At 42.6% G+C, this 27,938-nt stretch overlaps 1 protein-coding gene across 4 annotated transcripts in view; it reads right to left on the bottom strand.

Moving 5' to 3' along the window:
* The window catches only part of METTL4 (methyltransferase 4, N6-adenosine), a 403,943-nt gene that overhangs the window by 307,175 nt on the left and 68,830 nt on the right, over positions 1-27,938 (bottom strand). For all 4 annotated transcript variants that reach the window (XM_077492532.1, XM_077492533.1, XM_077492531.1 and 1 more), the window contains exon 3: positions 2,378-2,750. In XM_077492532.1, the coding sequence (XP_077348658.1) occupies positions 2,378-2,750 (373 nt within the window). The remainder of the gene's footprint in view (positions 1-2,377; positions 2,751-27,938) is intronic.

Raw genomic sequence — 27,938 nt, 5'->3', positions numbered from 1 at the left:
ATTGTTGGTAGAAAAAACAAACAAAAAAAAAAACACCACTCCCCCTTCATCAGGGCTCAACATCGGATAAATCTTGGCTGGACCTCAGGAAGTGCTGACTTGACATATCTATAGTAGAACCAGTATTGAACTCTCTACATGTAGTTGCTGAGCAGCAATGGAGGCTCACAACATTTACTATTTCTGCCTATCATGGGCTGTTTCAGGTGTTCAATCGCATTGTCCTTTATTTATTTTTATTTTCGTGGCAGTATCCTTTGTGCAGGCCATACATTGGCAGTAATTTCTATAGTACTGAGAATTATGCTGTAATTCTGGTCCCAGTGTTTCAGGGTTATGCCACCCATCCCTGCTCCCCCACATCTTCTTAGCCTTGCCACTGACTATGCTATATGGCCTGAAGCGGTACTTGTCCAAAGGGGGGAACTTGTGAGTTGCCAATTCATTTTTACTTAATAAATGTAACACCATTTTTTCATTGTCACTTTTCTAGTTCGTAGATGCCCTCCATTTGTGCGGAAGCTGCAGGATCAAATACATAATAATCTTTCAGCTTACAAACACTTCGAACCCTGCAAAAAAATTCTACAGGCCTTCATCATTCATTTACTCCAGAGAATATGGCTTATAAAGTACTGTGCACTTTTTTCCTGCCTTTACTTTTAATTGTTAGATTTGTAGCTTACCTCTAGTACAGAAAAGTCAGGTCAACTTAGCTGCTTGGAACTAATTGAAAATTAGAAACACTGGTGTGCAGCTAACACCACTATATAACAAAACTAACCCTATAACCTGACATTATATCTCTTTGCTTGTGACGCAATCTGCCTTTAATTCTTCTTGAAGATTTAGAAAAAAGTATCTTTTTTGCTGAAGATGAAGTAGAATACATTGTACACTTCAATCCTTTCTTTGGGTGTGGCTCTGCTGCCCAATGGGGTGTCCCTTTAATCACCCCGATGTGAACGCTCCCAACCGAGACTGCCAGAGATGCATAAAGGCAGCACAGATAGGCTGCTCAAAAACAAAACGCTTTTCCCAACTGCCAGCTGTAGATTGACAGCTGTTGTTGACTCCTGCATTCTCCTCACTGAACAGTACAATGAGTGTGCACAGGATCATGGGACATGTAGTCCCAGGGTCAGGTGTTCCTTCTGCATGCTCCCCATCCAGAGGTTCGGGGAAATGCTGCAAGAGAGACACAGGTACAGTCAGAACTGGGACAAGCAGGAAAGAACTTAAAAAATAAAGGCATAGTGCAACGACACTAATATATTTTTTATAATACATTTTTTATAATGGTTTAACAGTGCTTTAAATAACCATATGCTTCCACGAATGGAGAAACATAAAGAATAAGAAACTACACAAATTCTGCAGAACATTGTGTTCTAAAAATTATTTTTCCAATTTTGGTTTTACAGTATATTATTAAAGATTGTCAGAGAATGCAAGAATCATAATCCAGAGAGATTAATAGAAGAGTATAATGTTCTTTAGTCATCTGTTGTCACAGCTGACAAAAAGCATTGCAGATGCCTTTCTATTGACTGAAACAAAAAAAAAAAGTTTCAACGATTTATACACATTAATTTAAATTTAAAAAGATGTATTGCCAGTGTTTATAATTACCAAAACATTCATCTAGAACAATGCAAGCAAGATGAGAATCTGGAGGAATTAATTTAGCTTTTTTAAAAGCATGTTTTTCACTTTCAGGTTCAGTATACATCCACACACAGCTTCTAAGTAGTGCATAGAATTACAGCTGCTCAGAACAGTAGTTATAATGCTGAACATTTTTTTAATTACTTATAATTGTAGGTACCACCACTTCTGACCAGCCTTGGTTTGGCAATAACCAGGGCGCTGTGCTTCCTCTCCCCTCACTGCCTAGGTTAGATGACCACCATCATTTAGCCATTTAATCTATTTTCATGCATTTAACAGAAAGCACAATCCGAAATATATCCACAGATACAGGCCTCATAAACCTGGGTGTCACAAACAGCTATGAGCAGTGGTTTTACCACCCAACTAAAAAATAATATGCAGCTGCTTGGGGTAACATACCACAGCACATTATACTCCATGCCATGTTGGGTGGGCAGTACCACTGCCCAACGTAGCCCATTTAAGAAAATGGGGCCACGCAGCAACCTCAAGCTAAACACTTGGCTCACAGTTGCAGCAGGGTATTCACATAGAAAATCCTTGTTCGGATGCCAAAAAAGCATTAAGGAGGCAGCAATATTGTTTCTATACCTTCATCCAAAAAGCTTCAGTGACCTAAGGTTTTCCACAGGTATGAACACACCAGTAAGGTGAAATAATTCAAATCAAAAGAGTCATTAACAGAAGTATAATAAGTACTTACAATGTAGAAGGGGTTCCATGCAGGAAATGTCTGATAAAAGGAAGCTAGTTTTGGGTGGTATGAGATATTTCTCTCCCAGAAGTTGAATGACTTGTGGCCACTCTGACCTGTTCTCTGTAATGTGTGATAGCCAGTCCATGCTTTCAGGTGATTGCTGGTCACTACCAATGATGTTCACAGTTTGTTCGCAGACACCCAAAGTAGACAGCTCCTTGGTCATATTGCAGAGTTCAGCCAGGTTATTGCTTCTTACACAAACCTCTGAAATCACTTTACAATTTTCTTCTTCATTCGGTGTGTAGGCACGGAGTAGCCCATTCTTTAATCCCTCTCGAATCAATACTTGTGATCCTTTCAAAATAAGGTCACATATCTGCAAGACAATAAATACACAAGAAAATAAATATAGAAACACAAAGAGTAAGGGAACACTAAAGATTTTTTTTTTTTTTTAAGTGGTGTGAATGACAGAGGAATCTGCTGATTTCTGCCACTGTTTCATATATCTGTAAGCAGCAACCAGCGGCCAACAAACCAAGTACATTTCAATGAATACTGCAGGTATCTATGGTTGTCTGCCCAGCCAGCGAGTACCTGCAGTGTGCGCTGCTGCACACATTTTTGCAGCAATACCTCACATGTAATCACCATTTACATAGTATGGATGTGAGAGACCTACGTGTGCATTCGTATTTACGCGTGAGCATGGGGGGGGGGGGGGGGGGGAATGGGGAATCTTTACTTTTTTTATTATGGATTTTATTTACATTTATTTATTATTCTACATGGTTTCTTTAGTTTTTTTAATTTATTTTAATTGATATCACAAGGGATGAACAACATCCCTTGAGCTAGCTGGGCCAGTGACAGGTACTCTTTATTAAGAGATCAGGGAAGTATAAAACCTCTGATCCCATCTCTGCCCTCCAAAGTTTCTGATCAAACTAAGATCAGTTTGATTAGATGCTTGCTTGGCCAGTAACAGCCAGTAAACAAAAAAACAAAACCAGAAGTGATAAATCCCTCATCTTTTAAAAGCACGCTAGTTTTAGCAGAGCTTTACAGACATTTTATAGGTGCTTTTTGGCTGCTAGCAGGGCGCTTTTAACCCCCACTAGCAGCTGAATGAAGGGTTAAAAGTGCCCGCGAAGTGCCACTTCTGAGGCACCTTGGCAGCATTGCCATTGATTTCAATGGGCAGGGACACTTTAGGAGAGGCATATACACCCGCTCCTAAAGCGCCCCAAAGACGCTGCTTGCAGGACTTTTTTTAACGTCCTTTCAGCACAGCATGCCAGTGTGAAAGTATTCGGGATTTCACGCTGGGACTGCAGTTGAGGCGTTTTCAGGATAAATTGCCTGAAAGGGGTCTAAGGATCAGAGGCGGGGTAAGAATAGATGTTCCTCCCTGTCCTCTGTCTGCAACCGGCCTCAGCCCAGGCTTGTAAAAGTGATCAGACATCTGTAGAGCAGCTCATATCACTTTTATATGCAAGCTCATTGCCGGCTACAACTTTTGAGGATCATAGTATAACTGCTTTCACCCAAAGACATATAGGTATGCCCTAAGGGCTGGAGGTGTTTAAATGAGTCATAAGTAGACCCTATGTGAACCGTTACTCACAAGCTGATGGGAAAGTGTAAGTGATGCAGCGGCTGTATAGCTGCCACTTTCACAGAGTGGGATGCAGTGTGTCCCCCGTGTGGTTCCTGGCCTATGCCACTCTTACCGGGAGCCCAAGATTACAACAATGGGCCTTCAGGATGGAGAGCAGGGCGGAAGACCAAGGCACACTCATGCCTCAATCTCCTCTATACTAAATAAAACTGGAATGATTTTGTCTCTTCTGGTTTCAGATCTTCCATTCACAGGACAGTACAGCCAGGAAGGCTATTATGCCCCAAATGTCTCCGTAAAGAATACCCGTTGCCAGCAGAACTGACAAATTAGGACCTGTGGTTGTCTTTGAACAGCTGCTTGGTCCCTATAGAATAGCATAGGCTGCCTGCATGAGACTCCAGCTGAGTAAACAAACTGTTCATCATGCTGTATGGGTCAGAGTACCCGTATGAATGAGACCTTGAGGACCAATTTACTAAGGCATACTATAGTGTACCCCTGTGCAAAGGCCGTGTTTGCCCGCACAAGGATGCATCAGTGCATTCTTCTGCAGGCACTCCCATTCATGTCAATTGAAACACAGAGGCTGCACAGATACAGCCACTGCTCCCATTCTGACAGCCGTGCTGGTCGGTTGCATGGCCCGAACAGACAGTGCGCAATCTGGCCCATGCACCCACATGGCTGTCAGATTAGGAGCAGCGGCTGAGTACAGGCAGCCACTGCATCCCAACTGACATGAATGAGAATGCCTGCACAGGTGCATGGTGTATTATGCCCATGTGAACAAGCTCTTCAATATTATATATATATATTTTTTCCTTTTAATAAAACATTTTTTATGGCACTACTGGGGGAAGGGGCTTTGGTAAAACATCAAGGGTCTAAACAAACCCCTGATGTATTGCTTTTGGGACAAAAAGGGATTGAGAAATATGACCCTCAACCACCTTCTCTGTACTGAATGAATGAACAGGAAGCAATCTGGTGCCAATCACTTACCGTGTTTATTCAGGAAATGAAGTGCCCAGTAAATATATCAACCTTCCTTCCCCCTACACACTCCATCTTGAAAAATATCCTGTGTGCTGAAAGGGCAGGGTGAGGAGGAGAAGTCAGCATTGCTCTGGAGTGACACGGGGATCAGTCCTGCGGAATGGGGATAGGAGCAGCAGGGAGTTTTCAGTGAGAGGGAGGGAGATGAAGTGCTTTCTCTTGCACTGCCAGAGAAAGTGGATGAGAGAGCAGCAATAGTGACCGGGGGGGCTAATTATTACTTTTTTTTGTACAAAGTACATGTACTTTGTGAAAAAATAAATAAAACCCTGCTCAATCTCATACAATATCCCTATATAACCAGCACTGCTGCTAGCAATGTGCTGTGTTCCCACAAACCACAGACTAAGTATGTAATACATACACACAGATACAGTGGGGACGGAAAGTATTCAGACCCCCTTACATTTTTCAATCTTTGTTATATTGCAGCCATTTGCTAAAATCAGCACCCCATTTTGACAGAAAAACACAGAATTGTTGACGTTTTTTGCAGATTTATTAAAAAAGAAAAACTGAAATATCATATGGTCCTAAGTATTCAGACCCTTTGCTGTGACACTCATACAGTATTTATCTCAGATGCTGTTCGTTTCTTCTGATCATCCTTGAGAGGGTTCTACGCCTTTGTTTGATTCCAGCTGTGTTTGATTATACTGATTAGACTTGAATAGGAAAGCCACACACCTGTCTATATAAGACCTTACAGCTCACAGTGCATGTCAGAGCAAATGAGAATCATGAGGTCAAAGGAACTGCCTGAAGAGCTCAGACAGAATTGTGGCAAGGCCCAGATCTGGCCAAGGTTACAAAAAAATGTCTGCTGCACTTAAGCTTCCTAAGAGCACAGTGGCCTCCATAATCCTTAAATGGAAGATGTTTGGGACGACCAGAACCCTTCCTAGAGCTGGCTGTCTGGCCAAACTGAGCTATCGGGGAGAAGAGCCTTGGTGAGAGAGGTAAAGAAGAACCCAAAGATCACTGTGGTTGAGCTCCAGAGATGCAGTCGGGAGATGGGAGAAAGTTGTAGAAAGTCAACCATCACTGCAGCCCTCCACCAGTCGGGGGGCTTTAAGTCAGAGTGACCAGACGGAAGCCTCTCCTCAGTGCAAGACACATGAAAGCCTGCACGGAGTTTGCTTAAAAAAAACACCAGAAGGACTCCAAGATGGTGAGAAATAAGATTCTTTGGTCTGATGAGACCAAGATAGAACTTTTTGGCCTGAATTCTAAGCGGTATGTGTGGAGAAAAACAGGCACTGCTCATTACCTGTCTAATAAAGTCCCAACAGCGAAGCATGGTGGTGGCAGCATCATGCTGTGGCAGTGTTTTTCAGCAGCAGGGACAGGACGGCTGGTGGCAATCGAGGGAAAGATGAATGCAGCCAAGTACAGGGATATCCTGGACGAAAACCGTCTCCAGAGTGCTCAGGACCTCAGACTGGGCCGAAGGTTTACCTTCCAAGACAATGACCCTAAGCACACAGCTAAAATAAACGAAGGACTGGCTTCACAACAACCCTGTGACTGTTCTTGAATGGCCCAGCCAGAGCCCTGACTTAAACCCAATTGAGCATCTCTGGAGAGACCTAAAAATGGCTGTCCACCGTTTACTATCCAACCTGACAGAGCTGGAGAGGATCTGCAAGGAGAAATGGCAGAGGATCAAATCCAGGTGTGAAAAACTTGTTGCATCTTTCCCAAAAAAACTCATGGCTGTATTAGATCAGAAGGGTGCTTCTACTAAATACTGAGCAAAGGGTCTGAATACTTAAGACCATGTGATATTTCAGTTTTTCTTTTTTTTTATTAACCACATAAGCCCTGGACCATTTGGCTGGCCAAAGACCAAACCACTTTTTTGCGATTCGGCACTGCGTCGCTTTAACTGACAATAGCGCGGTCGTGCGACGTGGCTCCCAAACAAAATTGACGTCCTTTTTTCCCACAAATAGAGCTTTCTTTTGGTGGTATTTGATCACCTCTGCGATTTTTTTTTCAAAAGAAAAAAGAGTGGCAATTTTGAAAAAAAATAATTTTTTTTACTTTTTGCTGGAATTAATTTACCCCAAAATATATATGAAATACTTTTTCTCCCTCAGTTTAGGCCGATACGTAATCTTCTAAATATTTTTGGTAAAAAAAATAAATAATAATCGCAATAAGCGTCTGTTGATTGGTTTGCGCAAAAGTTATAGCGTCTACAAAATAGGGGATAGATTTATGGCATTTTTATTAATTTTTTTAATTTTTTTTTACTAGTAATGGCGGTGATCAGCGATTTTTATCATGACTGCGACATTATGGCGGACACGTCGGACAATTTTGACACATTTTTGGGACCATTGGCATTAATACAGAGATCAGTGTGATTAAAATTGCACTGATTACTGTAAAAATGTCACTGGCAGTGAAAGGGTTAACACTAGGGGCAGGGGAGGGGTCAATGTGTATTCTATTTTGTGTACTAACTGAAGAGGTGATGGGGCTGTGCAGGGAAACTAACAGATTGCTGTCCATACTCTGTATGGACAGACAGACAATCTGACAGTTCCCTGCTTAGAGAACCGGAAACTGTGTGTTTACACACACAGCTGCTGGTTCTCCGTGTGCCCCGAGCGATTGCAGGAGCCCGGCGGTGATCGAGACCACCGGGCACTCACTTTGGCTCGGGGGAGCGAGCGGGGGCATGCGCTCTAGTGGGCGTTTATGTTACCGACGTAACATAACGGTGATTCGCGCAGCCGAGCCATGCTGCCGCACTACAACTGCAGCGGCTGGTCGACATGCGGTTAATAAATCTGCAAAAATGACAACAATTCTGTGTTTTTCTGTCAATATGGGGTGCTGTGTGTACATTAATGAGGGAAAAAAAAGAACTTAAATGATTTTAGCAAATGGCTGCAATATAACAGAGTGAAAAATTTAAGGGGATCTGAATACTTTCTGTCCCCACTGTATATATATATATATATATACACACACACACACACAGTATAATTTAAGATATAGTATATATGTGATGAAATAATTAGTATATTTGAAGTGCTGCAATTTTGGTATTACATACAGTACATGTAGATGTACAGTACATGTAGCACTTTGTGTGGTTTTCCTAGATGCCGTACAGGGAGTCCCCGAGTTACAAACACTTGACTTGCGAACGACATTTACTTACGAATGGCAGGCGGCGCCAGTGGGCACATCGGAAAACATCAGAAAACAACATCGGAAACGCCGCTCTGCGCATGTGCATCCGAATTACGAACAAATCCGACTGTTCGTAACTCGGGGACTCCCTGTATACCACTAGCTACAATGTTGGACAGGGCACACAGGAGCCTGAAACCACAACTGGCAAGCAGAAGGCTGCTTTTATAATAATCACCTGTTTCTAGCATCTAGAACTTGCCAGAGGCAAGAGCCAGTAAGAGCAATGCTAATGGAGGTGAGGCTGACAGAAACTACAAGTCATCGCTGACTTCTCTAAATGCTTGTACTGTGAAGTGATTTATCCTAAGACCCCTTTCACACTGGGGCAGTTTTCAGGCGCTTTAGCGCTAGAAATTGCCTCTGCTGAGTGCCTGAAAACTGCCTCTCAGTTCTTCCAGTGTACCTTTTCACGCTGGGGCGGCGTACTTGTGGGACGGGAAAAAAAGTCCCGCAGGCAGCATCTCTGGGGCGGGTTGGGACCACTGTATACAGCGCTCCCAAAACGCCCCTGCCCACTGGAATGAATGGGCAGCACTTTCAAAGTGCTTTGAAATTGCAGCAAAACTGGAGTTTTTAACCAGTTTTTAGGGTTAAAAACGCCCGCTAGCAGCCAAAACATCGGTGAAGTGCCGCTAAAATGAGTGGCTCTTTACAACGGCCGGAGCCCCAGTGTGAAAGAGGTCTTAAAGTGGATGTAAACCCTCACATTTACCTAATGAAATGAACAGCCTCAGATGATACACAGTGATGAAGCAAATCTCCCTGCATAAGTTTTAAATGTATATCTGCTGTCTTCAGCTTGCAGTATTCTTTAGAAAGTGATCATTGTATTAAAATTTGATCTTCCTGTTGCAGCAGGAGAAAGGGAGTCTTGGCATGCACTGTGTGATTGGAGGAAAGGCACACACCCCACTCCACATAGTCAGAATTAAGATATTTGCAGTGCTGTGAATAGACCAGCTCTCTGCTAATCTTTTTATAGCACCCTCCCCAACAAAAATTTCAGGCTGGCTTTATCTCCAGTGTCAGAGAATCCCCATCCACCCCCCTCGATACATGTGATACATGTGACCGGCCGTGTCCAATCACAGCCGGTCACATATACTGTGCCCAGGGCGCGTGCAGAGCGCCGATTGGGGATGTGGCTTGTCATCCTGACACAGCCCAACCCCCGGTTGCAGTAAAGAACCAATAAAATTGGCTCTTTACCACGTGACTGGCTGTGTCCAATCAAAGCCGGTCACATAATGTAAATAAACCGCGGTAACGAGATGTTAAGAAAATTACATACACTTCAAAAAAAGAAAATATGTGTCAATTCCGTTGTATATCAAGAGATCTTACTCCCAGGTGGAAGAGTGCATGAACCTCATGCACACAAAAGGTTAAAGTAAATAAAATTTATTTAACATATACAGGCCATCAAGTGAACGTCTAACAGTCCTTGAAATGTGTAATATCAATCACAATTCCAAACTTGAGGTGACGTGAAAAAAGGTGAAATTCAACTTCTGATGTGTAGAATAATACCACCACCACCGTGATAAAGAAGGGGAGAGGAGGCTTACCAAATGATGCAGACTCAGAGGAAGGCTTACGCCTCTCGAGTCATATGGGCCTGTAGGTTAGCAAACCAGATAATCATACATCTAGTATGTAATCTCCCGCAAGTCTTCAGGTCATGAAATCATCCGTAGCGATCCTTCTATAGTGCTCATCCCACGAAAATAGGGGGCTCAGGTATCAAAGACCATGGAAGTAGAAAACTAGCATAGCGTGATAGTGTTTTAACATCCAATTTATTAAAAAATAATAATAAAATTACACTCACATTTGGTTCAATCGTAATAACATAGTCAGAAAGTAGCGATGTCTGTAAGGGGGTTTCAACTAAACAGTCGTCCTCTGGGGTGTGGACCCCCCCAAACAGCATCGCTTATAAGTACAAAATGACCCCAAAATAACCAATGACCCCGGAAGCACTTGGCACTTCCGGTCACATGTTCCGGAAGTGTATATATTGAAAACTCCGCCATATATATTTATTATCCTTACATATAGCATCATCCCCATCAGAAATGTCCGCCAAATATCCAAAATATAAACGAGACTGTGAATATTTGGATATGAAAGATTTTCCACATCTTGGGCATAAATTAGCATCCGTCCAAGCCAATAACCAAGCCTCGTTCTGATCACGAGGCCTGGCCATCCAAACACCAGCATGCAGCATATTCAAGCCTCGTTCTGAAAACCAAGCCTCGCTCTAAATATGAGGCCATGCCATCAAAACTCCGGCATACAACGTAGTCAAGCCTCACTCTGAAAGCGAGCCCAGACTGTCACAGCTGCGGTTTAGCCAGCAAACACTTCCCAGGACCAAGCCTCGCTCTCAGACTGAGGCCCAACCCACGGACTGGCTGCAACAATCATTATCAAGCCGCATACTGCCCGCTTGTGTGTATATGAACCCGCCCCACATAACCTCCCCATAGGGGGCGTCAAGCAACTCCATAGCAACAGGGCGGTGCCATGCATATCACATACAGCATCTGCTGGAGTCATATTCTTAAGGGGGGCATCAATATAAACTTTACACATATTTAGTAGATATACAAAGTATATATATACAGATATTCACATGAGCATATTCACCATAAGGGGAAAAAAAGGAGGAGAAAAGGGGAGATAAAACATTTACTCCACCTCAATAGGGGATCATTTCTCCAAAAAAATCACACTACTAAAACAAATTAAAACTAACAATTGGCCACCAATCAAATAGTATTCCCACCAATTACCATTTGTATTGTATCAATAAACCATTGTAGTGAGTACATCATGCGATCACTACAAATTAAATATACATAGTTCGACTGAATAACAATCGATTTTAATGCAAATGTAGATCAATCAGGGGAGGGCCAATGAATAACTAAAAAGATATTATAAAAAAAAAAAAAAATTAAAAGTTGTTATTTTGTCCTTATGTTTGATTAATAAATGAATTTATGTCTAGCTCCACGTTCATTCCAAAAGGATGATAAGTCTGTAGCTCATAGATCCAGAATGTTTCAAGTCTTGAAACACCCCTGGTGTTAGCTCCGCCCCTCTATGGTGCAAAATATCTGTCTATGACCAGATACGGAGTTCCCATAGGATTTCGAGCATGGTGTTGTCGATAGTGACGCGGAACAGTATGTTTCACGCTCCCGAGTTTTATTAAGTTAATGTGTTCCTACACACAAGCGGTGAATGATCTTATAGTTCTACCTACATACTGTTTGCCACAAGGACAATTCAGTAGATACACTACATTTATTGTGGCACAGGTGCAGAACTGTTTGATCTTATAAGTGCGGCCCGTTACGGTAGATTTAAATTCCTTAGTGCTGCTGCGTCCACTGCTATTATGATGATGACAAACCGTACACCTTTTGCATGGATAATAACCTGTCCAATTGTGAAAGAACATAGGTTTTACAGGGGGGTTGATGATAGAGGGGGCAATCTTACTTTTCAATGCAGGTAAACCCCGGTAGACCACCTTGGGTCTTTCCGGTATGAGAGGTCCAAGGACTTTATCGTTTCTTAGGATGCTCCAATGTCTTTAAAAAATATTCTTAATTTGTTTGTGCTGTGTAGAAAACCGTGTTAGGAAGGACCATTTATAGTGGCCATCATACTCCCTACAAGGCCTCTCCCCCAGCAAAGAAGTTCGATCAATATCCCAAACCTTCTGCAATTCTCTATCGATATCAACCCCACTATAGCCCTTATCCAAGAATCTAGACTTCAAGACATCAGCCTGTATTTTAAAGTGTTGTTATTTTAAAGGTGAGACCTTTGAAAAAGTCACGAGGTCGTGACGCAATGCGTCAGGGAGGGAGCTTTTGGTGTTGCATTCATCACTTCCGTTCGCGGCCGAGACCGGAAGTTCCGTTCGTATTTGCGTAGTTTGTTGTCATCTGCTCCGTTCATACTTGCGAAGTTTGCTGTCATTTGCTTTAATGTAAGTGATTTATTTTATCTATTAAAACGCTGCTATTGATTACTACCCATGAGAGCCTCCCCTTATCTTTCCTATGTACCACGAACGATAATTTCACCTGTTTGAAGACATTGGAGAAACACTATTCCTATATATATAGTGGTATGCTGCTGAAGCTGGACTGCTAAGGACGAGTGAATATCGGTTTTGTTGCAGTGCTTATATATTTGATTTCTGAGGTGAGAGGCTGGGGGAAACAGTGGGTGCACGGAGTTGTGGCACTGAAATTGGGCACTGAAGTTGATCGGTGGACAGTCACGGATTTGGAGAACACTTTATTAATTTTGCATGAACTGAGATACATGCTCACTATTTAATTGCATGGACTTCATTAGAGAAGCACTTTTTATTTATTATTTGTCATTTTATTATTATCCGTCATTTCTCGGACTGTTTTCATAAGAGTATTTATTCAGCAATTTTCACATTTAATATTTTGTTAATATTTCATGCATGATGTTTTGAAGATTTATACACTTTATTTTATCAGGATACTATAATATTCACGGTTGAATATTGCACATTTATCACTTTTAGTGAGGTGAATTCACTGTTGCACTACATGTGTTTGAGTATTGTATTTTATTCTAGGTAGCGCCGCATTTCTTGCATTTTTATATTTCTTTTGGTGTTGAGATCACTATTTTTTGCTGGCGGCTTCCTACATATGTACACGTATTTAGATATTTTTTAGGTTCACATATATATATTTTGTAGGTATTTTTTACACATTTAATATTAGCCAGGTGGAGCGCATTAGTTTCGTGCATTCATTTATCCACAGGTATAAACCCGTTACTATCTGTGGGTTTAAAATGTGTGCTCATCACAAACTGACGTCCTGAAATTTCTATTCCCAAGTCTAAAAAATTTATCCTAGACATACTAGATTCATAGGATAGGACTATCCCTCTATCATTCCCATTAAGGACAGAAAAAAATTATTTTAATGCTTTAGATGTACCTGCCCATAGGAGGAGGACGTCATCAATGTATCTGGCCCACAGTTTCAACTGAGGGTAATCCAGAGCAAAGACGACGTCCTCCTCCCATTTGGCCATAAATAGATTAGCTAAACTGGGGGAAAATTTTGCCCCCATTGCTACACCCTTGGTCTGTAAGTAAAACTTCCCTTCGAACCAAAAATAATTGTGTTGAGTTGCAAACTCTAAAAGTTCCAGAATATAGTCCACTTGAAACTCGGCAAGAGTGGGATCACGTTTTAAAAACGTATGTACGGCTTCCATCCCAATATGATGAGGGATGGGCTCAACATGCATCTCAGCAATTTCCTTTGGGTGGTGTCTACTTTCATTTTGGGGGGGGGGGGGGGGTTGTACTGTCCTGCCATTTTAGCACGTAAAGAAATGAGTCAGTCAAACTAAAAGCTGTGTATATTCCAGAAAATGTACTGTAGTTTGTACACGCTATAATGTTTGCGCAAAGCAATATACACTTATTGACTTTTTTTTTTTTACCAAAGACATGTGGCTGAATACACTTTGCCCTAAATGTATGACTAAAATTAAGTTTATTGGATTTTTTTTATAACAAAGTTAAAAATATATTTTGTTTTCAAAATTTTGGTCTTTTTACGTTTATATCACAAAAAATTAAAACCGCAGAGGCAATCAAATACCATCAAAAGAAAGCTCTATTGTTGGGGGGGGGGGGGAATATGCAAATTTCGTTTTGGGTACAACATTGCATGACTGCGCAATTACTAGTTAAAGCAGAGCAGTGTCATATTGGAAAAAGTGTTCTGGTCATTGAGCCACCAAATCTTCTGGGGCTGAAGTATCACAGCAAAGACTCTAAAGTTGATTTCAGCAAGTGTCTAACAGGTTACTGCACAGGATTGTGTGCGTTTCCATTAGTGGGTTTAAAAGCTATGATTCTGTTTTCATAGAAATTAAAGGAGATGTAATTTCAGTGCCTCTATTGTGAATTTGACAATTGCTCAATAATGTTTATGCTATAAAAGATTAATGATGGTTTCCTTTTAAGTGTTTTATTGCTTGTTCAGAATATATGCATACAGGTGACCAGGCTGTATTGCCTAACTTCAGCAGAAGAAAACCTGATTACTGGCCTAACTGTGATGTCAGTTTGTATACCGCATAACTGTCTAGGGAAAAAATATATATATTATTTTGGCAGGTACAAAATTTCCCATGCATATATTTCAATTACTGTATGTATTTAGTTGTCTGCCCAGAGATCAGTTACTATTTATACAATAGAATAAACCTGTGCTCAGAGAAATTCATGGCAAACAAATGCCAACCTGTCCCTCTGAAAATGCTGGGAAGGAAGTATATCTGTATGCAGCTACTGATGATAAATGCAGGTAAAGGAGCCGTTTGCAAGATGTACAGCACAGAGTTTTGCTAGTACCTTTGTTAGTGTTTATTGAAGTTTTTCAAGAATTTGTCATGCTAGGTCGATTGGATCTTTTGCAATGGCCAAAGTTAGGCACACATAAGGCAGCACAGCAGGAAAGTAATGATAATTAGAAGAAAAACAGCAAAGCAAATAATCACTGATAATTGCAATAAACAGTAATATATGAAAATATCAGAAAGAATAAAATTCCAAGTTTATGGAACTCTCTTGAACAGACGATAGCGCTATCAGCTCATATCAAGAGATGTGTTGTTTGGCTAGTGGGAAAATTGATATTTATATAAAGTAAGAAGTAGAAAAGAAAACTGGTTAGGGAGCAGAAAAGGACAAGATTAGGGGAAGAGAGGAGACAAAGGGAAAGGCTTGGTCAAAGAATCGAATGACTACTTTTTATGAATGTAAACCATAACAAAAATGTCTTATTTGCACCTTTTTTGGTCTGTTAAAGAGGAAGTGCTTCCCTTTTTCCCCCCTGACCTACAAAGTAAAGGCATAAGATATACATTGCATACTAGCACATTATGTGAAGCTTACCCGCGGAATGAAGGCCTCGTTGTCACCGCTGGAGGCAACATCCATCTTAGCCCTGCCTTGCTTACGGGTCCATGGACTCTGGCTGTGTGAATGGCCTGAGCCTCGTGACATCACGCGCAGGAGCTGCCAGTCATAGCACAGGGCTTTAAAGAAATGGCACGGGTGGCCATTCCTTCAGATCGCATTCGCTGATGACGTCATTGTCTGCATATGCAGTAAAATGCACCGTTTAGGAGATATTTACAGTACTTATAGGTAAGTTTATAATAAGGCTTACCCATAGGTACAAACAATCGATGGGAGTTTACTTCCACTTACCACTTATATCCTATTGAGATTGTTCCTTTTTATCCTAACTGTAAGATCCTGTTTACACCTACTTTACTCTCTGAAGAACGATTTGCATTTGGATCGATCCTCAGACAGCATTAGACAGGAAGCACATCCTCTCCTTACTGCCTGCATTAAATCCCTAAATACCGGACATCAGCACTGTGCATAGTTAAAGGGTGGTTGTAGTGCTACCCCATTTACTTGTATAAGTCGCCCTCAGCAAGCGATCGTATCCGCTGATTGCTATAGGGGGTTATAATTTCTGTTGTGGCTGCAAACTGCCCCCCCCCCTTCCAACTGCTCTCCCTTAAAGAGTACCTACACTTTTATGTATAGAAGGCCTCAGCCTTTTAATGAGGAAAATTACAGTATCTGCATCCATAGAGAAGAAATTAACTCTTCTTAAGGCAGATTTACATCAGCCGCTGCATTGCAGTGCGATCTAACTGAGCTCAGCACAGTGAGGATGCATTAATTTACCTTGTCAATGTGGTGGGATGGCACTGGAACAGCTGCCCAATGCAGCACTGCCACATCTGGGAAAGAATTTGCCCTTATGGTTCCTATTGAGGATGTCCTAGACTTTAACTACCGTATTTTTCGGCGTATAACACGCGCCGGCGTATAACACGTGCCCCAAGTTTAGGAGGGGATTTTAAGGAAAAATCATCAATGCAGCCTTATCAGTGTCCATTGCAGCCTTCATTGCAGCTTTGCCCCAGTGCAGCCTTGCCCCCAGTGTCTAGTGCAGCCTTGCGTCAGTGCAGCCTTGCGTCAGTGCAGCCTTGCGTCAGTGCAGCCTTGCGTCAGTGCAGCCTTGCCCCCAGTTTCCATAGCTTGAAAAAATGAAAAATTGGCACTGCCGAGACTCGCGGGAGCCACCAAGATCGCAGGGACTGGGCAGAACCGAGATACACATAGCCGAGTGTATTCGGCTCTTCTCGGTTCCGCTCACAGTCACACCCAGTCCCATCCTATGATGGAAATAACACAGGTCCAATGGCGGGACTGGGCGTGACCGTGAGCGGAGCTGAGAAGAGCCAAGTACACTTGGCTATGTGTATATCGTCAGCGATCACTCCGCTCACAGTCAGCGGAGATCTACGGGGATCGGCGTATAACACACACCCACAATTCTCCCCTGATTTTAAGGGGGAAAAAAGTGCGTGTTATACGCCGATAAATACGGTAGGGTAAAGAGTAACCATCTTTAACCACTTGAGCTTCAGAAGATTTGACCCCTTCATGACCAGGCAATTTTTTGCCATTTGGTACTATTTTAGCTGGCAATTGCGTGGTCATGCAACACTGTATGCAAATGAAATGTGCATCATTTTTTTCTCACAATTGGAATTTGATCACCAATGTATTTTTTTTTTTTTAAAGCAGTCATTTTTACTTTTTGCTATAAAATAATTTCTTCATCACATTAGGCAAAAATGTATTCTACTACTACATGTCTTTGGTAAAAAATAAAAATAAATAATAATATCTCAAAAAGTATATATTAAAGAGGAAGTAAACCCCCCCCCCCCCTTTGATTCCCTGCAAAGGTAAAGCATAATTGACTACTATGCATCGCATAGTAGTCCATTATGTGTCACTTACCTGACACAGGAGCCAGCGAAGTCACCGCTGTCCCCTTGTGCACGGAGCCTCCATCTTCTTGGTGGGTCTCGCTGCTCCGGCGCCATCATTCGACGGAGCTGCGATGATGTCACTACCGCGCATGCGCACGGGAGCCGCCACTCGCGGCACATCACCTTTAACAGCGGCGCACTCAGTGCGCCTGCGCGGCGCTGTCTACGGCGCATGCGCTGTAGACAGCGGTGCCTGTCTTTTGGCAAATATATCCTAAACAGTGTAAGTTTAGGAGATATTTCTTGGACCTACAGGTAAGCTTTAATCTAGGCTTACCTGTAGGTCAAAGTGGTTTGTAAGGGCTTACAACCACTTTAATTAGTTTGCGTGAAAGGCATAGCGTATACAAACTATGGTATATATACTGGGATTTTTTTTCATATACTAGCAATGGTAGCTATCAGCGACTATATAGTGGAACTATGACAGTGCGGTGGACAATCTAACACTTTCTGGGAACGGACTACCCCTGACACCTCCAGTAAGGGTTTACAACCACTTTAAATGCCACTTTAGAGAGCTACCACTAGACTTCCTTTCACCAGGTAATACTGAGATTACCACACTTCTTGCCCCAAGGCATGCATTTTCTGTACTTGCTGAAAATATTTTTAGCCTAACAAAAGATGTGGGCCAACTGAGGCAGCCACCCTGTCTGTCTAAGGACTGCTAAGTCAATACATTCCATACATGCCGATCTACATCGGCAGAAGGGCACGTACAGGCATATTAACGTACCTGTACCATGTGACGTGATGTCTGCAAAATTGCAGATTACTAGTAAAAAAAAAAAAATATTTTTTTTTATAAAAATGCCATAAAACCATCCCATATTTTGTAGACGCTATAACTTTTAAAACCAATCAATACACACTTATTGTGATTTTTATTTTTTACCAAAAATATGTATTAGAATACATTTCTGGCCTAAACTTTTTTTTTTATAAAATTGTCAAATATTTTTTTGTTTATAGCCCAAAGAATAAAAACCACACAGGTGGTCAAATACCAATCTGAAACCGCAATTGTCAGTTAAAGCGACGCAGTGCTGAATCGCAAAAAACGCTCTGGTCTTTGGCCAGCCAAATGGTCCGGGGCTGAAGTGGTTAAATTAATGACATAAATGGGTAAGTGCCTATGGCAGTACAGTGGGTGACAAAAAACATCCTCCATTTGTACAAACTGAACCCATTTTATGAAATGCTAGCCATCTCGGGATATTTTTAACTAAAGTCAACAAACTATAGGAAATGTACACAATTGATTTTGAAGGGAGTCAAAAGACTCACTATAGCTTGTTTTCCCACATAATTAATTTTTAAAGTTAAGCAATTACACTGCATGTACATAAAAGCATTAAAGTATAAGAAACAAGATAACAATAAAAAGAAAACTAGGGGTAGACTCGCTATAGTTTAATAAAAAATTCCTGTTTCTTTTCATTTTTTTGGCTATACTGTTCAAATTAAGCCGTGAATATGAAGCACAAGAAGCAGCAATACTGCGAGTCCAGACAGGGGGCACAGACTATAAGGCTTTAAAGTAATTGTAAACCAACTTTTTTTTTTTTTTTATTTATTTAATAAACATCTTATACTTACCATATAGCACAAAACAACCCCAATCCTCCTCTTTTCGGGTCCCCTGCCAGCACTTCTGGATCCCCCGCTTCTCGGTGTGCCTTAATAGGAAGCTGATTCCCATTGTGGTGCTTCTGCGGCCTCGATCCCAAGCCGCATGGTCTGCATTTAAAGACACAGACAGTGCGGCCTATTCCCGCATCATAGGATTTGACTGACAGTAGCAGAAGACAATGGCTCCCGCTGCTATCGATCTTCCCTGTGATGAGGGGGAGAGCGAAGAGAGCCCCTGCTCTCTGGCTCAGCGCTGGATTGAGACGGGGCTCAGGTAAGTATGGTGGGTACAGGGGAGAGTGGCCCACAGAAGGTTTTTTTTTTGGCCTAATGTATACATTTGCAACCACTTAAAACCCCCCAAAGATAAATGACTCCAGATAAAGTGGCCATCATTGATTGTTCTAGCACCAATTCCTAGCTTGATTTCTTAGCACTGCAGACGAATCTGTGATGCATCGTCTCTCCTTTATTCACAAGTCTGGTTTTCTTATATATGAATTTTAGCCCCGTTCATTACTGGGCCTAAGTATTGTAGGGTACTTCGATCTTGTCCACCTTGTTTAAATTTGTAGTAAACCCATTATATCTGAATTGTTGTGCATATGTCATACATTTATTCATGTAAACTTAGCTCTGTTTAACACAGAGCTCAGTTTGAGCTCCCTGTTAGTTGAAACTATTGATTAAAGACTGGTGATATAGCATTTGGGGTTTTAGGATGCTTTTATCTGTTTTTTTTTATAGTCAAAGGGAAATAAAAGCAAGTTACCAGCTGCTCAGATCCCGGCCACTTGAGGCACCCCCGGCAAAGTAACTGAAAGACAAAAAACTCGTAGGAGTGGAGCCTAACAATGGGAGCTTCGCTAAGTCAGTGTCTGTGCTGAATTGTAGCCATGAGAGTTTGTCGGGATCTGGGAGACCAGTGGCTTGCTTGTATTCTTTGCTGGCTCTCTTTGTCATCTGGATATTGGTTGTTACACTATAAGCCTGCTTCCATACTGTTTTATGTGCGTGTATTATATCATGTTTTAATAAACTTTCATTGAACATTATTGCACTATGAGAGTTTTTCTTTGATACCTCTATGTCCATCTGAGGGATTGAGGAGCTGGAGGAGGATAAGAGCAGTATTTAATACTGCTGTCAGGAAACATACAAGCTGTGTTTGCCTAATCTGTTAAAAGCATGCATGCGGCCATGACGGAGTTTACAAAAAACATCTCTTTGGATTCTAAATTATACTCTGTGCTCTTGTCCTACCTGCCTTTCTTTCCCTGAATGTTTACTCTCTATTGCTGTCGTAAAATGAAGTATCAAAAATGTGCTCTTCAACTTGGTGCTCCCAACAATACTTTTCATAAATGTTAAATTGACTCCTGCAGGTTATCCATGTTTTATTTATGTTTTAATTCACCTGGATAGCAACCTAAACCTTAATTCGAAAACTGGTGGCTGTAGCAGTATACCTAAATATATGTTCAATGATGAATATTGTATTCCACTATAATTGTAAGTTCTCTGTAATAGATATCATCCTACGGTATACACATCTTTGTATTAATGTACGGTTGGTTATCATATTTTTCATTAAACAATAAAATTGAGATTGAACTAAAAGATAGGCATGCACTTTCAGCAAGGCTGTCCACAAGGTTTAGGAGTGTGCCTATGGGAATGTTTGACCATTCTTCCAGAAGCGCATTTGTGAGGTCAGGCACTGATGTGGGTGCGAAGGCCTGGCTCACAGTCTCCGATCAAATTTATCCCAAAGTTGTTCTATGCCAAACTTGCTCATTCAGGTCTTTATGGGCCTTGCTTTGTGCACTGGTCCAAATCATTTGGTGGAAGGGGTATTATGGTGTGGGGTAATTTTTCAGAGGTTGGGCTTGGCCCCTTACAGTAGTTCCAGTGAAGGAAACTATTAAAACGTCAGCATACTAAGACATGTTGGACAATTTTATGTTCCCAACTTTGTGGGAACAGTTTGGGGATGGCCCCTGTCCTGTTCCAAAATGACAGTGCACCAGTGCACAGCAAGGTCCATAAAAACATGGATGCGAGTTGAGGGTGGAGGAACTTGACTGGCCTGCACAGAGTCCTGACCGCAACCCAATAGAACACCTTTGGCATGAATTAGAGCGTAAACTGCGAGCAAGGCCTTCATATCCAACATCAGTGCCTGACCTCACAAACGTGCTTCTGGAAGAACGGGCAAACATTCCCATAGACATACTCCTAAACCTTGTAGACAGCCCTCCCACAAGAGTTGAAGCTGTTATAGCTGCAAAGGGTGGGCTAATTCAATATTGAACCATACAAGACTGGGATGTCATTAAGGTTCATGTGCGTGTAAAGGCAAGCATCCCAATACTCTTGGGAATATAGTGTGTATATATATGTTTGTGTTTTTGTGTGTATGGGCACTTTGATTTAGTGCTATATATTTAATAAAGATTTAATTTTATTTTTGTGGTATGGACTTTTGTTTTAGGGGATTTGTTTCTTGAGCATTTAATGTATATCGAGCAGACAGCATACTGTCCCCAGCAGCATATTCTAGCACTAGAATCACTGATAGAAGGGACAGAGCTAGTATAAAAATGCATCATCATTCAGGTGTGGTTAGGTTAGCATGATGTCTGAATGCCATCACTTATGCACAACAGATACTTTTCAGACATAATGAGACAAGGCAGCCAATAAATATTATTTACAAATTTGAATATTTCTCTGATCTGCTTTACAATATCAAACCTGTCACAAAACCATTAAGATAAATTCTGTTGCAAAAATCTGTTTAAACTTGTCAAGCCTCCAATGTATTCAATGTTCCTATTCTCTGTACAAGTTTCTATACTTTCCTTGCAAAAGCAACAACCATTATTACCACTAAATTATGTATGTAGTGAAGAGATCCATTCTAGAAAACATTCCGTAATTCAGTCAATGAAAAATTCAGCACCATTTATTATTTATGTAGACCTTGTTTGCAGACTTTTACTACATCAGAAGGGTTTCATAATCAAATTCAAGGCTGCAACCTCACAAGCTGAGCGGTTTATCAGGCCATAATCTATACTGCCTATACTATCACAAGGTGTTCCTTTCAAACAAATCAGAAATTAAGAAATTACTGTTATTAAAATCTATTTAACAGAAATTCCTGCAGTGCATTAGACCAAAAAAAAAAAAAAAAATCAGCCTTACAAAAGCGCTAAAATATAACAAATGATGGAATTATGTCAAATTCTGTCTCACTACATTGCTTAGAGCTGTGCTACATGCTGACTATGTTTTAAAAGGAGAAATATTTGATGGCTTAGTAAAGATCAGTGCTAAGTGTAGCCATTATTGAAAAACAAACGCTGAGGAATATGAAATATAAATACCCTGCTGTGCTGTTTGCAATGAGGAGAAATGAAAAGCTGTATAGAACTTGTGGTCTTCTTTTATTAAAACAGTAAAATCAGAAATTGGCAAAGGTTCAGAGATTCCTAAAAATGTCCTCTAAATTCAGATTTCTATTACTGAAAAGATGTGCTTAACTTTTCTATCACGACGCACACACAGTAAAAAGACTGCTACTATCATAAAGATGCAACAGAAAATTCTGAGATAGAAATGTAACCTTCAGAGATCTGTAAAAGTATTTTTATGGCCTACAAAATATTCGGAAGTAAAGCTGGCCTTTGAGGACATCTCCATTCCCTGAGAGGCACACATTTTCTGGAAATGCAAACATGTTCTTTTGATCTCGAAAGGGATACATCTCTAGCTTTGTTGCTTTGAGCTAAAATGATTCACTGAAAATGTAGTTCTTTAACTGACTTGTATCAAGCGAGTTTGAAGGCTTAGCTTGCATATCATTTTTGTTATGATCGTAAAACTATACAACATTGGGACTTACTGCAAAGTTGTTTTCCAAAAACAGTTAGAGCAACTAAAAGCTGACTGAGAAAGAGATAGTTACAGTACAATATAGCGGCTAAATCAAACTGGATGAATGGCATATTTCACATATATCAGACTTGAGCTTACCCATGCAGAGCAAACAACAGTTTTGCTTTAAGTTCTTGCCGTCCACTTTATATATGTGTGGCGGCAAAAGGATGGGCTTCAATGCCAACATGCTGAACATATGCATAAATAGGTGGCTGAGGTTTCTTTACTGGGAGTGTGCTCACAGCACAGAGACAGAGCTGTGAAAGATAGCTATTGGTCAACACTGACAATTGATAGCCAGCGGGACAAGCTCACGATCATGTGACCACTGTGACAGCCAGTCTTAGTGGTCAATTGTTCCTGCCCCCTGGCCTTACAGATTGTATTAAAGAGAGGCCTTAGCTGGGTGGAAAGTGGTTAAAGGGCAGGATCCCCCTCCTCTAAGGGCTCATGTACACAGGGCAGCTGAAAACCTTTTCTGAATGTTGGAAACCGAAGACAAAAAAAAAAAATAGTGTTTTTGTACTCACCATAAAATCCTTTTCTATGAAGTTCATTGATGGACAAAGCAACTTTAATCTTGACCTTAGGGTTATATCGCCACCTTCAGGAGAGGACTAGGCAGAACACGTAAAAACAGCAAAACTGCAAAGGACCGCCCAGGGGGCGGTCCTACTGGTTATAGCCCCTCACTCTGCTTCCAGTAGCTCAGTTCATCAAAAAGTAGTACGAACATAGGAGGGGTGGGTGCTGTGTCCTTCAATGAACTTCAGAGAAAAGGATTTTACCTTGAGTACAAAGATCCTATTTTTTCTTTCATTCATTGACAGACACAGTACCTATAAACTTGACTTAGGGGCGTCTCCATGCAGTGTAAAAAAACAGGGGGTGGGAACAGCAATAAAATAAGCTCCACCCATAACAAAAAGGAGTTGAACCCTTAACCACTTGGGTACCGCGCTATTGCAAAATGACGGCAACAGCGCGGACCCACATTTCCGGGACTACGTCTATTGACGTAGTCCCGGTTACGAGCGGCCTGCGCGCCCCCTGAGGGGCGCGCACGGCGCGCTCTGTGATCGGCGAGTCCGTGAGACTCGCCTGATCACCGATCCATGTAAGGGGTCGATCCCGACCCCTTATCACGTGATCAGCTGTCAGCCAATGACAGCTGATCATGTGATAAAACGGAGCCGGTAATCGGCTAGTATTCCTCCTCGCGCTGACAGCGCGAGGAGAAAAAAAAAAAGCCGATCGCCGGCGGCCGTGTTCGGGACATCAGTCCCGATCACGGCCAGCAATTTAAACGGACACCTGCCCCCTGCCAGTGCCCACCTGCCACCCGCAGTGCCATCCTGAAATAAAGTAAGTGCCCCCCTGTCAGTGCCACCCAGCAGCGCCCACAGTGCCACCCAGCAGTGCCCACAGTGCCACCCAGCAGTGCCCACAGTGCCACCCACAGTGCCACCCAGCAGTGCCACCCACAGTGCCACCCAAAATCTGCCTCAAAGGTGCTGCACCCCAGTGCCGCCCATCAGTGCCCAGCAGTGCCGCCCATCAGTGCCCAGCAGTGCCACCTATCAGAGCCACCTATCAGTGCCACCTATCAGTGCCCATCAGTCCCATCTATCTGTGGTACCTATCAGTGCCCATCCGTGCCACCCATCCGTGCCACTTATCCGTGCCACCCATCCGTGCCATCTTATCTGTGCCCATCTTTGCCCATCAGTGCCGCCTTATCTGTGCCCATCGGTGCCGCCTTATCTGTGCCTATTAGTGCCGCCTTAACTATGCCTATCAGTGCCCACCAGTGCAGCCTATCAGTGCCCACCAATGCAGCCCATCAGTGCCCACCAATGCAGCCCATCAGTGCCGCCTAATCAGCGCACTTCAATGAAGGAGAAAAATGACCCGTTTGCAAAATTTTATAACAAACTATTAAAACATGATTTATTTTTTTTTGCATCTTTTTTTGTTTGTTTAGCAAAAAATAAAACTCCGAGCTGTAACTAAATACCACCAAAAGAAAGCTCTATTTGTGGGAAAAAAATGATAAAAATTTCATTTGGGTACAGTGTTGTATGACCGCGTAATTGTCACTCAAAGTGCATCAGCGCTGAAAGCTGAAAATTGGTCTGGGACTGAGGGGGGTTTAAGTGCCCAGTAAGCAAGTGGTTAAACAGCCGCCTGTAAAACCTTGCGGCCGAAGCAAGCATCCGAAGATGCGCTCACAATAACCTTGTAAAATTTTGTGAAAGTGTAAACGGACGACCAAGTTGCCGCCTTACACACCTAGGAAATGGATGCTTGATGTCAGAAAGCCCAGAAGGCACTGATTGCCCTGGTCAAATGTGCCATGACAGGAAAGGGGGGCGCCTGCCCCCTTAAGGCATAAGCCTGAACCACAATCTGATCCACCTAGAAATGGTGGCCGACGAGACTGCCAGGCCCTTCTTCGGACCAGCCACCGATACAAACAGCGAGTTCGACCTCCGGAAAGGAGCCATAGCAGACAGATACACACGCAGAGCCTGGACCATGTCCAAGGAATGCAAAGCCACCTCCTTGGGATGTGACGGCCGAGGACATAGGGAGGGAAGCATAATGTCCTCATTTAGATGAAAGGCAGAAACAACCTTTGGAAGAAATGAAGGCTGCGGACACTTATCCTTGTGGAGGATCAAGTAGGGAGACTTGCATGACAAGGCTGCCAACTCAGAAACCTTCCTGGCAGATGTAATAGCCACTAGAAAGACTACTTTCTGAGAGAGTGTCAATAAGGGGATCTCCCTAATGTTTTCAAACTGCGGTTTCTGAAGCACCAAGATCACCATATTCAAATCCCATGGAGGCTGCGGTGGTCAAACAGGAGGGGCCACATGTCGAACCCCCTGAACAAACGTACTCACCAAAAAATTAATTGCCAAAGGTCGCTGAAAAGACAGCCAAAGCCGATACCTGCCCCTTAATGGTGCTTAATGCAAGTTTCTGATCCACTCCTTGCTGCAAAAACAGCAGGATCCTGGAAACTGAATATGTGCACGGATGCCACCCCATCTCCTCACACATGGAGATGTAGGCTCTCGACGTACGATGATAAATCTTCAGAGAAGATGACTTGCGCTCCCTCAGCATAGTGGAGATGACCAAATCCGACAGACCTCGATCCCTTAGCACCTGGCTTTCAACAGCCATGCCATTAAAACCAGCGATGGTAAAGCAGGATGAAATATTGGACCTTGCGACAGAAGGCCCTCTCGCATCGGCAGCCACCAAGGAACATCTACCACCATTTGTACTACGTTGGCGTACCAAGGACGTCAAGGCCATTCTGGGACAATCAGAATCACCGGAATGCCCTCGGCCTCCACTCTGCGTAGCAGATGTGGTAGAAGTTTGAGTGGGGGGAAGGCATAAATCAGCCGATAATGCCCCCATGGAGCCACCAACGTGTCTGTCGTGTCCGCCCAGGGATATTTTTACCTGGCCACAAACCTCTGTAGCTTCCGATTGAGTTGAGAAGCCAAGAGATCCACATCTGGTGTGCCCCACCTCAGGCAAAGGAGCAGAAATACATCTGGATGCAGCGACCATTCCGCCTGGTCCAGCAGCTGACGACGTAGGTAGTCCGCTTGCCAGTTTTGTACGGCTGGAATGTATACGGTGTACAGAGCCGTCACACGCCGCTCTGCCCACTGCAGGATGTGAGCGACCTCCAGTGCTGCAGCCGAGCTCCTTGTCCCTCCTTGATTGTTGACATACGCCACCGTTGTGGCATTGTCGGACTGCATCCTGACCGGATGCCCCTGCAGCCTCTGTGACCATGTGGAGAGGCACCGCCTGATCGTCCGAAGCTCCAGCACACTGATCGGCAGGCGGGATTCTTCCTGCATCCAGTGACCCTGGGCTGACTGTATGCCCCAAACTCCCTCCCAACCGGTCAGGCTGGCGTCCGTTGTGATCCCTGTCCAATGAAGAGAAAGGAACGACTTCCCGGACCGAAAGGCCGGAGACCTCAGCCACCAGAGAAGATACTCCCTGACGAGCTGGCTCACCCAAATTTGACAATCCAGGGATGATGGAGATTTGTCCCATTTGGACAGGATCTCATCTGCAAGACTCGAGTGTGGAATTGAGCATGCGGTACCGCCTCGAAAGCGGCTACCATGAGACCCAGGACTCACTTGCAAAAACGCAGTGACGACCACCTGCAGGACACCATCAACTTCACCACATCTTGAAGTGTCTGCAGCTTGTCTGAAGGGAGAAAGACTCATCTCTGAGGAGTCCAGAATCAAGCCCAGGTACTCCAGGCGTTGAGTCTGCACCAACACAGACTTCTGGAGGTTCAGTAACCAACCAAACTCCCAAAGAGTCTGCATGGTGATCGCCACATCCTCCCTTAATTCTGAGGGTGAAGCTGCTCTCAGAAGGAGGTCGTCCAGATAACCCACGATTGCAATCCCTCGTTGCCTTAGCAATGGCAGAATTGGGGCCAGCACCTTGACGAAGACACTTGGTGCCGACGCTAGGCCAAAAGCGAGAGCTACAAATTGGTAGTCAAACAAACGGCGCAAGCTGCACCATCGATATTCATAGTATGCCAAAACAATCGGGACAGATGCAGAGGGGAAAAAACATTGTCACAGCACCAACTACTGGTTAGGTGAAATGTAAAACAACTACATTAATGGCAAAAACACGTCAGACAACGCAGCATGAGAGTCATATTGGGATCAACCATAATACATTAGCATAAAAGTTTACAAATTTGCATAAAACCATACAAATTGATACCTGAAATGATAGATTAATTGAATAATAATATAAAAATTACTTTGATAAAAAAAAAACAGAACAACAAAACACTCTAGGCATTGTTAAGAAAACAATTACTATCCCAATCAACATTTAATCCGAATGGCACATAAGACTTCAAGTCAAAAATCAATTTCGTTTTGAGTCTAGAAATCGCCCTAACCTTATTAGTACCCCTCCAATGTGGACGAATTTTATCAATCGGGAGAAATAAAGTACCTTTAATTTGTTTATCATGATGTTTAGCATAATGTCTAGAAAGATTATGCTTGGTGAAGCCTCTCCTAATGTTACCTACATGCTCTTCCA

Source organism: Lithobates pipiens, unplaced genomic scaffold, assembly GCF_037356315.1.
Source record: "Lithobates pipiens isolate NorthernLeopardFrog02 unplaced genomic scaffold, aLitPip1_a1.2 Scaffold_19, whole genome shotgun sequence".
In the NCBI taxonomy this organism is placed as follows: Eukaryota; Metazoa; Chordata; class Amphibia; order Anura; family Ranidae; genus Lithobates; species Lithobates pipiens.
The sequence above is the reverse complement of the archived record's forward strand: the minus strand, read 5'-3'. Positions and strand labels throughout refer to the sequence as shown.